Source organism: Festucalex cinctus, chromosome 9, assembly GCF_051991245.1.
Source record: "Festucalex cinctus isolate MCC-2025b chromosome 9, RoL_Fcin_1.0, whole genome shotgun sequence".
NCBI lineage: Eukaryota > Metazoa > Chordata > Actinopteri > Syngnathiformes > Syngnathidae > Festucalex > Festucalex cinctus.
The window spans coordinates 11636830-11648598 of record NC_135419.1 but is presented as its reverse complement, the minus strand read 5'-3'; the positions used below and the strand labels follow the sequence as shown (position 1 = coordinate 11648598).

The 11769-nt window shown below is 38.7% G+C and overlaps 1 protein-coding gene across 3 annotated transcripts in view; it reads left to right on the top strand.

Annotated features, from left to right (window-relative positions):
* Nucleotides 1-1101: 1101 nt before the first annotated feature.
* The window catches only part of ccdc88b (coiled-coil domain containing 88B), a 60635-nt gene continuing 49967 nt past the window's right edge, over nucleotides 1102-11769 (top strand). For all 3 annotated transcript variants that reach the window (XM_077532317.1, XM_077532316.1, XM_077532318.1), the window contains exons 1-4: nucleotides 1102-1248; nucleotides 4187-4335; nucleotides 5324-5432; nucleotides 10287-10356. In XM_077532317.1, coding sequence (XP_077388443.1) covers nucleotides 1192-1248; nucleotides 4187-4335; nucleotides 5324-5432; nucleotides 10287-10356 — 385 coding nt within the window. In that variant the 5' untranslated portion in view covers nucleotides 1102-1191. The remainder of the gene's footprint in view (nucleotides 1249-4186; nucleotides 4336-5323; nucleotides 5433-10286; nucleotides 10357-11769) is intronic.

Here is an 11769-nt window from a genome sequence, read left to right as displayed (position 1 = left end):
TAGGGTTCACATCAGGGGCAGAAATAAGACCTGAAACTAGTACAGTACGGTAAGTAATTAGTAGAGTGGGGAAACCCAAGACAATAAAGGGAAAGAAACTTCTTTGTAGTGGAGATTATAAGGTGGAAAACTACTTCTAAAATAGAAGTAATTTTGCATACATGTGGATTACTGACAACAAGCGTAACTAATAACTATATTAATGAGAATATGTCCCTATAATTGCACATATTGCTCTGAAAAGACAATGATGGCAACAATTAAAAAAAAGCACAACTTAGAGCAGTAAAAGAAATGTACTGAATTTGAACATTAATAGGAAGTAATCCTCAGTAGCATATGACAATGACAGAAAATTAATTCAATCACATGTATTATTATAGTTATTTAGCAAGATAAGGGACACATTATTCTAAATACTTTAGAGTTCAGGCAATAGTGAGCGTTTCTAAATGAGAATGTTTGACGCATTGCCGCATGCAAGGCCTCTCTTGTTTTCAATAAAAACTGACATAAATAATCCAAATTGATGCAAATGATTTTCAGACCACTAGAGAGCGCCAGCACACAGTGTGTAAAAGAAGTTAAGGGAAAGAAGCAACAGAGTAGAAGTACTTCATCACTCAGTCAAACTGACATTAGGTCCTTTGACAGACCTTTTATCGAAATTAAATCTAAACTGTTTTAATCTTTATTTTCTTTACATTTTATCAGATTGAATGCAAAACAATGTTGGCACTGTGGACATACGGATAATTAACCTGACAAAAACAATTTAAAAAGGATGAGAAAGACTTATTTTTTTTACAGGAGGAAATGAGGCCTCATCATGGGATTTTAGCACCTGATTTGTCAAATAACCATATGACATGCGTTGTGATGCATTTGAATAATAGGAAACGTGGTCGTGTGGAAAGAAGACTGCTTAGCAAAAGCAACCCGAGGCTTTTGACAATTCCGGTGTGGTTTTGCAATGAAACATGGGTGTCACAGTCAGAGAGGAAGAGGTGGAGGAGAAGGAGGGCGGAAGGGGGGGGGGGGGGGGGGGGGGGGGGGGGGGGCTCACAAATGTCAAACTACCTCACTTGACAGAAGATGGACTCTGTGAGAGTCACTACATTAAAGCCCTGATATTGTTTGTTAATCATCTGCCTGACTGCTGTGGTGCCTCTCATCTATTGTGGCACTACAATGGACTCAAGTGTGATGGAGATAGAAGAATTCATGGAAGGTGCCTTGGTGCACTGGGTATGTCATTTAACATTTATCACTCTCGCCCAGAGAAAAAGGTCAACATTTTTTGTAACAATGCTGTGCAGAAAGTGTAAAAAATCTTACACGGATTCAGTGTGTTATTTCCATGGGTCGTTTACCATTCACCCGTAAATTTGAGCAAATTCAAAGACAAAACTGATGGTTACTAAATATATTAGTTCATTATGTGCAGCAAAACAAACAGCCGACTTCTCCTTTTTTGAAGCTTGCTTTGCCTCTTTGTAACTGTTTTTCCCCGTCTCACTTCCTTCCGTCCTTATTGTTAAAATAAGCTAAAAGCAATTGTGGATTTCTACAAGATAATTAAAAAACCAGCTGTTTTTCGCATGAGATGCTAATCAGCATTGTGTAATAAACACAAAAATGAATGAATTAAATCAATGTTCTGCATAATAATTAGGAACTCATCAAGCTAGAACACAGTATTCATTATTTTACGCTTTCTGACAGAACTCTACACTATACTAACAATATTCTATACCTCAACAAATTGTCATGTAGCACAATTTAATGTTATATGTGACCTCACTCGTCTAAACACGACATTCTGATTAATACTACATTTGTGGAACATGAGTTATGAAGCAAAAATCCAGCCATTTTTATCCATCTCAGGGTGCGGCCCATTTTGCCACTTGCTGTCGACTGAAGATGACATCACAGTTGCTCAGGCAACAACCAATCACAACTCACCAGTTTTTTTTTTAAGCTGATCGGTGATTGGTTGTTAGAAACATTGATTGTCATCTTCAGTTGACAGAAAGTGGCAAAATGGCCGTCCCATGAGATAGATAAAAACGGCTGGATTTTGCTGCTTAACTCATATTCCACTTACACAATATCAACCAGAATACCATATTTAGACTAGTGGGGCTGCATAGAACATATTGTCTTAAACAATATGTTTAAGTCATGTTGAAGTGAACCCCCCTTTTTGGGGGGTTGACTTCACCTTTAAGAGCTACCTTTTATTTCAAATCAGAAAACTACTTATGGTAGTTAACGGACATATTATTATGCCAATAAATCCACCCACACCGTTTATTTTTGTGTGTGTGTGTATGTATACAAAAACGTTGGGCCAGTAGCCGTGTAATATTTTCAGTGGTACTAAAATTGTAAGTATTGTCGTTTCATTTGCACCAAACAGTCAGTGATTGCACAAAGTCTGTCTGACTGTCGGATGCTGCGGGGCAGATGAGACCTGCAGTTGCAGCGGTTTAGCCTGGTGGCTGGCGGTCTGCACTACATGAGACACAATTCTCACAAAAACACAAATAAGTGCCTGTCAGATATCAAAGTACTTTTGGGAGGAACTTGATGACAGAGTATAATTTTAATTTAAAAAAAAATTGGACTCCAGCAGAAAGGGAGCAAAAAAGATGGTGCTTAAGCACCACTTGGAGTCTACGCGCGCACGTGCCTGTTAGTCCAGCTTTTAAGATGTCAAATTCCTTGTGCCTGCAGCTTGTAGACATTGTGCATCTTCCTTGAGGGGATTTTGCCAATGCACTTACTCAGCGACACGGGAGCTCTACCACGCGAGTCATGCGCTGAATGACGTGCACCGCCTTGTTTACCCTCAAGACCTCAAGCACGTGGTCTCACCTCAGATGCCCAGCCACGTCCAGCTTGTGTCTCCGTTTACCAACAGTGCAGGTGGAAATAAACTTCATTATACCGCCATTTGCATTGGCAGCTCTTCTTAGCAGAGCTCCAAACATTGGCTGCCGCCCCATTTGGCTGCTTGTCACCGTGAAGCGCTTTCTAAGCGTGAGCGCGCTAGTCCCACCTGTCCACACCAGTGCAAGCGGCTTTTGCGTGGCGGCTTGTGTGAAAAGGCTCCCCGTTTCCATTGTTGCCACTCTCAAGAGGCCTTTGCTGCTCGCCCACTGAGGTCCAGCAGGACCAAAAACTCGTGCTTCAAGAAGTGCTTTTTCTACTCTGCAGACACCATTTTGTTATTATTAATCTACAATTAATGGTACAAATATGCAAAAAGCTGTTGGGGAAAAAAAGGTGGAAGACAGGCTAGCTTTATTATATCTGCACAACTTGAATTAGTTTTACAAACGCTACCCCCAAAACCAAAAAAAAAATCTGAACTAAAAAGAGGGGAGAAAGAGCTTTTTCTGGGAACAATCTCTGCAGCGTATCATAGAGTGGTATTCAATTTGGTTTGACCCGACCTTTTTTGAGATCGTGAGCAAGCAAGGAACGAACGCTAAATGGTGGCAGCAAATTTCACAAACAAAGTTTTCAAAAATGTGTCGCTGTTTTTGCCACTTCAGTTAAATTTTAAAACTAAATATAACTTTGCCTTAGCCAAGTCTGCTAGCTTAATGCTAACGTGTAATCCAACATGCCATAGACATGCTAACAAAACTAGCATCTATGCTGTGTTGGTTTCAGGGTTAATTGTAGTTTTGGAATTTTCATTAGTTTTTATTTTTATTTTATTTAGAGTTTTGTTTCTCTGTGACATACTTGTGAACATCCTTGTTCTGGTTAAGATCAAAATAAATACATTTTAAAACCAACACCAAAGCCTCATGTATTAAATTAATTACCAAAGACGTTTTTGCTATAATTATGGTTAGTTTTTGTTAGTTTTGTAAACGTAAAACGTTGTTTCATTTAGTCTTCTTTTTTTTTTTTTTTTAAAGCATTTTCATTATTTTATTTTAACATCAATGGGTTTTTTTTTCTTTCTTTCAATTTTAGTTTAGTTTAGCTTACTTACCTGTTGTGACCGTCTTTTTCGTCTACATATCTATGTATGTGCTGTGTGTGTATTATATTGCCCCTTGGTGGCTACATCAGAAGGAGCAGCATAATGTCAAATGGCACTAAAGCATGAAATCACTATGCACATAGTATTTTGAATCCTAAACTTGTTTTTCTCTCTTAGGTTCATCTCTTTGAGAAGATGGTGGAGAAGGAGAGCAATGTTCTACTCTCCAGTCAGTACATCGAAGTAAACAACGTTTCCCATAATTCCCGGGACTGCTACCTCAGACTGACCAATGGGATTTTCCTCAACGAGGTCATGAGGATCATGTAAGGCTTGTTTGTAACCCAGTTGCAAAATCAGGAGATGGTAAAGTCCAAAGTTTGGGGTTTGAATCTCTGGTCAAGTTTTCTTTGGTGGAATTTGCAAGTTGTACCACTTTCCAATTAAGCAAAACACTAAATTGTCCATACTGCACACTGTAAAAATAGATGAATAAATCCATCCATCCATCCATCTATTTTCTTTACCGCTTATTCCTCACAAAGGTCGCGGGGGGGTGCTGGCGCCTAGATGTATGAATAAAATAATAATAATAAAAAAATCTGTGCCAATTGGATATATGTAAAAAAAAAAAAAAAGAAAAAAAAAGTATTCAAGTCTAAATAGTTAACAGGCTAACATTGGAACCAGATAAAAACAAAATGCAGCAAAAAAATAAATAAATAAATAAAAATAATATGCACACATTTGAAGATTATTCTTTGAAGCATTATTCAAATTAAAAATAGTTTTTATTGTCTTGCATAAACTTAATATAACATTTATCACACTCACGTTCATAATGCTTGCATTGTTCTACAGTCACTTTGATAAATGGCATTAATTCGCGTTCCATTCATATTTGCCACAAATATCCAATGAAACATGAAATGGGTTCTGCATACATGGCGCCCTGTTAATCATCTCAACTGAACTACTCATCAGCGTGTTAATTCTTTTTTTCTTTTTTTTCTTTCATTCAAGTCATATCTTTTGCAATTGACAAGACAGGATCTTCGGCCAGTAGTTGGCGGAAGGCTGATTAATTTGGCCTGACTTAACCTCGGTTATTTCAACAGCTAATTGCATGAGGATTCTCACTGGCAGCGTGGCGGGCTCATTAAAATTTTATTCACCGACTGCAGAATTCCACCACTGCATACAGATTTGTTTTTTTTGTTTTTTTTTCATCTGAGGCTGAAATGTGGCAATGAACTGTTTGATCAAGCCACTGTCAATACGCAAACATGACGACTGTGATTGTGTGTGTCGCAGAGACCCCAACCCAAGAGTGGAGAGGTTGTTTGATAGTGACATGGATGACTACATGCAGAGAATACAGAACTTCTCCATCTTAAATCGACACCTGCGAGCCTTCTACCAGGTAGGTGAGAGGTCGCTGGGAAAGGTCAAGATGCTACGTTGGATTATATGGAAGGGAAAGCTTTTAGTGTTTTGATTTACAATCCTGATTCAGATTCCAGAATCAAGCCTTCTACCGGTTGGTCGGACGCATGGCGCCCTTGTTGGCGAGCAAGCTAGCTGGTGGCTAGCTCCGCGCAACTCGGTAGAATAGATTCCAGCCCCTTGAGACTTTGGTTGAACAAATATGACGTTTTAGGGCTGAAAAGTGATGATTTTGGAGGGACAAAGTTTTGGTCTGGGTTAAACCCAGCCCCGTTGTATGTACTTAACATTTCTTATTTTTTTTTAAACATTCAAATATGTCAGATTGGTTAACTCTTTACTGTGATGTGTGAGATTCACAAGATTTATTTTTACTTTGCTGCGACTAAGGATTATATGTTAGTAATTAATGGGTAATTAGTTAATGAGACTTAATGACATTTACTCTACCAAAAATGCATACGACATAAAAGCATTTCCAGATGAAAAAGAGGTGCAACGGCTCTTTTAGGGCAAGAAATGAAACAACTTCCAGCTCATTATAAATAGAAAAGCCTCTTAAAAGGCAGAGACATTCTTCTACTAAAACATAACTCAAGGCTACAAGGGAGAGAGAGGGATGGAGGAGAGCGTTTCTAGCTGTAAGGTTGCAAAAACAGAACAAGATGGAAAAGTGAAGCAACTATTAGTCTCACAACAAGCGCATTCCTCCTAGGGATATTGTAAATAGTTGGAAGTGCACTCAGGGGATGGCGGAGCATTTGCACGAACAAGGAGATGAAACAGAACATTTCCTTCCTCTATTATGAAGCAAATTGGGTGATTTTCTTTTAGCTGCCATTGTGGTTGGTGGCAGGGCAGGACAGGAACAGACAATTTATCAAGTGAGTTGTAATATCATTTTTGTGCAGTGCGCATGTGCTGGTGTCATTTGAAGAAATTACCTTCTAGTTTCTCTCGAGGAGGACTGACGAGACAAAGAATGTCTCCCTGAGCACCAGTCAGGTGGAGTTGCTATAGTCACACAACATAGCAACCACAGTTTTTCGGGTTTCACTTCCTTATTTTTAGTGAATCACTCGTGTTTTGAAAGCTCAGAGCAACGCTTGATTCACATCGAGTCAATGTAAGACAACGTCAATGTGTGTTTGACACTTGGCCTCTAGACAGTAACGTTTTGCTTACATAAAGTGTGCTTGGTCTTTTCGTCTTTTACTACCCTAATCATTGGGGATTCATTATAAAAGTTCAGAACTGAAATAAAGTTTGAACAGTGGCACAGCATGGGCTGCCAATTCCCAGGGAGGGGATGTTAAGTATTTGTAGCTTTAATCCAGTGGACCTACTCTACTGTATTGCCACCCTTGGGTCCCTTAGTGCAGTAGCTACTGAAATTTTTGGAACCAAAACAATCCTAGCCAGAGTATGTAATGAGCTACATTTGTTTTTAGACCGACAGACAGTTGGATGGATAGATGGATAGATGGATAGATGGCTAGCTAGCTAGCTAGCTAGCTAGCTAGCTAGATAGATAGATAGATAGATAGATAGATAGATAGATAGATAGATAGATAGATAGATAGATAGATAGATAGATAGATAGATAGATAGATAGATAGATAGATAGATAGATAGATAGATAGATGGATAGATAGATAGATAGATGGATAGATGGCTATAGCTAGCTAGCTAGCTAGCTAGCTAGCTAGCTAGCTAGCTAGCTAGATAGATAGATAGATAGATAGATAGATAGATAGATAGATAGATAGATAGATAGATAGATAGATAGATAGATAGATAGATATGAAATTTGGCACGAGGCAGATGAACGAGTTTTCTCATTAATCAACAAGGAAAGTCAGAACCTTTAAAACGGTCACAGATTCAGCTATAAACAATTCAGCAGCGTTTTATAGGATTTAATTTAGCTCAACATGTGAAACCTCAAAGAAGTGACAGATTCTTAAATCTCTGTTGATTCTGTGGGTGGTGGTGCACGGCTGTGCTTAGGTGGTGGAGTGAATTGTCTGTTTAGAAGAGGAGTTTGAAATTTTAAACCTGCTAATTATAAGCAGGTAAAGAAGTGTCAGTATTTGTGGATTTTCAATAGCCATGGTCAGGAACTGCTGTCAAAGATCTCTCCATTTTCCATACTACTTGTCATCATCCCAGGTGACTAAGCAACAGGCACACCCTGGAGTGGTCATCAGCCAATCACAGTGTTCCATTCAATATAAAATAAAATAAAAATCCGGATCTGTCACCTCTGCCACCAGATATAAAGCTAATAAGCATCCATTGTGACGTCTTAATTAAGTTAGGTAATCTACAGAGGAAATCTGGTGTGTGAAGTGAATCCATCTCAACAGCCAAACGGAAGACTATGCGATATGGAGATCATAATGTTGCAGATGGATTTTAACTCTCTTTACTAATGCAGCCAGAAGCCTGCTGGAAACGTTGATTTGTGAATGCAGAACTTAAAAGCAGTTGATTATTTTCGGAGGCTGACTTTTAGAGAGATCAGGACTAATTCCTCATCTACTCATTTGCTATGGGAAACTGCACTCCCACTATCGATGCAGGCTGGCAGATGCTGCAATTGCACGTGTGTCAGCCATGTCGTTAATCTGTGGAATAAACGGCGTCTTGATGATGGCGCCAAATGCTGATGTCTACACTACACTAGACTACATTTTTGTCTGTCACGCTGCAGAAGGAATCGCCCCAGAGCATGACGACAGCGACGGCAATCTTCAACGCAAAACTGTTAAATTTCATCTGTTTGGCTGCACTGCTTCACATCACACATGCCCCAAAGAAGCAGAAACCTCAGGTTGGCTGCACTCAAAGGATCTCGGCCCGTCCGCATATTGCCTCTCGAGCGGCGCGCACTTAATACATATAGGATGCGGCAGAGTGAGCGGTAATTGTGACTTTTCCCCCCCGCACTCTGATGATTGCGTGTCCATGGATACAGCAGGAAAATGCGAACAGGTGGCAGAGCAGCAAGCCAAAGCCAAAGTGTAATTTTTGCCAAGCACGACCTGCACATCACCACATTCGTTTTAGATCCTCTTTTTCCTAATCTGAAATGCCTCCAAATACTGGAGGATGACTTATTATTTTTGCTACTAAATCCATCAAATGTGCAGATTCTGTAGCGGCCTCAACTTAGGCACACATTTTTCTTTTTAATAATTTTTCTTTGCTCTCTCCCTTAGTTTTAGCTAGCTAGTGTTAGCTTTAGCTAGCTAGCTATAGCTACCTTTTTATAAACGTAAGAGATTATTGACAATATTTATTTTTAATATTATTTCTGTAATGCACTTCCATTCCTTCCTATTGAAGAAAATATGTTGAACAAAAACAAAGTTCCTTGTTAAAGTGCTATAGGCCTACATACGTACCCGTGGGAGTGAATGTTGAACATTCGCCACATGCTGGCTCATCCTGCATGTCTGGTCTCAGTGAACCATTATCATCGTCATCATCATCATCGTCATCAAAACTTTCCACCAGCCTGTTTGTGTTGGAAACAAAGAGAAGCGCTTTTGCTTGTCGAGTACTTTTCTAAGTGTTTTTTGTTCAGTAGAACAGATTGTTAATAGACCCAAGTGAAGCACATTCTGTTGCAACAGAGAGACTCGAGATGTCGTTAAGGGGAGAATAACTTGACCAAAGGTACTCCGTTGTGGTTCTCACATGGGATTTGTGTCAAGGCAGTGACAGCAGTTGAATCATGCTGCCGTACATCTTGCGTCAGGCTCTATTGACATTGTGTACTGTACATTTGAGATGTGAACAAATAGAGCCAATGAGGGTGTAAAATTAAAGGAATGTTTACACTACCAGCTATAAGTTTTATTGCACCCAAATATATATTTTACACAATATTTGGGAGCTGGAAACCAAATACGCTACAGAAACTTTTGGCATTTTTATATTTTACAGTAAAATGATTTTAATTTGAATTCTCAGGCTTTTTTTTTTTTTTTTTTTTTTTTAAAGGGCGCTGAGAAAAAAAAATGCATAATTTAAATTTAGAATATCAAATAAATTGCTGGAAGAGCTTAACTGCGGCTACACAGATTTCCCATGATACTATCCTGAATATTAAGAAAATGTGAGCTTTTTCTGTTTTTAATTATTTTTTTTATTTTTTTTTAATATTACTGTCAGAACAGCTTTTTGTGTTAGTCTGTTTTTTTTTTTTATTGCTAAACAAATACCATATGGAATGTAGAATTATAGAGAATATTGAATCGTGAAAGATTCTTAATACATTTTAGTTAAAAAAAACAAAAAAACAAAACATGAACCTGGGATGTTAAACTTGGTTACCTGATGATTTTTATCCAATAATTTAATTGATTTCATTAACAGCAGACCCCGGCATATTTTGGCACCTTTTTTCCTAAAAATTATATAAATAGTTGTTTGTTAGTTTTTATAAGATTTCCAGTGTTTATCAGCATTTTTAAAGAATTATTTGGGTTTGTAAAAAAAAAATAAAAAAAAAATCATTCATTCAAAAATCATTCAAAATCAAAAATACATTTCAGTGGCTGTCAATTATATGCAGCTTTTCACGATTCGCATGCTAGCCAGGTAGTTATCCGCCGCGAATAGCGAGCTTCGTCTATAATTGCTTTACCATACAATCACAACTATAATTCACCTTTTCTGGAGCACAATTACAGTGTTATGCCAAATGCTGGCATCGTAAAAGCTTTTTCTAATTCTCTTATCCTTTAAAAAAGCACAAGTTAAATCTTTGTCAAGTGCCATAACGTTTTTTTCTCTGTTCACATTAATGTTTTTTGTCTAGGAGGACCTGCAGCAGTTGATATTGATGCCTCTCCCGAACATCGCCATCTTGGGCCAAGACCCCTTCACAGGTACAAGATAATGATGCGATCCTATCTGCGCGGGAGTATAGCCATTCCGCTTCATTCAGCAGTCCTTATCAGTGCAAAGCATTACGGTGATAATGACAGTGAGGCCACGATGGTGATGATAATTGTCAAGTCAAGACCTGCAACATTTAAAATACATAGAAGAAAGAATGAGAAGACACAAGGATTTGATTACTCGCGAGGAGAAGCTGACAGAGAGTTGTGCGCAGATCACAAGCTCCCAGCCCCTTCTGACACAACTCCCTACTTCTCCTCTTTTATTTGGGATTCCCTAACAGACACAATAGGCCATACACTTGCCTCTAAGGGAAATAGGAAATAACAGCAATGTGATAAGCAACTCCAGCAGTCGTAAAATACAGAGGACATCCTTTAACCATAAACTTTTACAACCACTAATCCTGGAAGTCTGTTGTTCTTCATTCCCGCATTCCAGGTGTCTTCAGGTTGAATACACATGCAGCAGCTACAAACTCATAGTGAAATACTGAATACACAGTGAAATACTAAATACATAGTTTACAACTAACTCTAGGTAATGAAAGAGAAAATATGAAATAACATATACATAATAACCCTAACATTCCCCCCTGTTTATTATATATTTGCTCAAAGTCTCATACCATGTATTTGTTAAAAAAAAGCAAAACATCACCATCACAGTGCATAACACAATGTTTCCCATTACACAAATAAGTCCTTTGTCAACACTATCAATACCACATAGAGCATGACGTAACATTTCTCTTTCCATCATAAAACCCCACATTCGTAAAATTATCATAAGCACAATATAATTCAACGTGTCGTCTTTAAAGTGCAATCAATGTGTTGTTGCTCTAATGTGTGTACATTATCCAATGCTTCTGTATATAATTCTCAGCATTAATAATTCAACCAGCTGTCTCTCTTCCTCTTCAAGATGGCCCCAAAAACAAACATCAAAATCAAAAAGACAGCCCCAACTGTCTGATCGCATCTTACTCTCCATTTGATTCAGGAAAGGGACTCGTCTCCTTGAATTGTCCCTTCTGACACATCATGCACAGTAGACAGGCCCTGGACTTCACAGCGGTTGGGGGAACTTTGAGGGTAGCAAACAATGTGCTCCCAAAGTCTTCACTGACTTACTTGGTCAGACTTTTCACAGCGAGTCAAGCTGCTTGTTTCTCCTCTGACCTCACTTCAGTCAGGCTTCGCTCCGCAACCTGGCAAGCTGTTAGTCAATGGTACCTGTTTTGTGCCATGTGATAGGTGAATCTAGGAGAGTCGTTCAGCGATCTTCACAACCTTCGGGGCCAACAACACTTACAAGGGCCTTCCCACCTTAGGCTGGACCTTTAATCAAAGTCAGTCACTACCCTTGATGGGAGGCTTGCCTTCCTGCTGAGATAG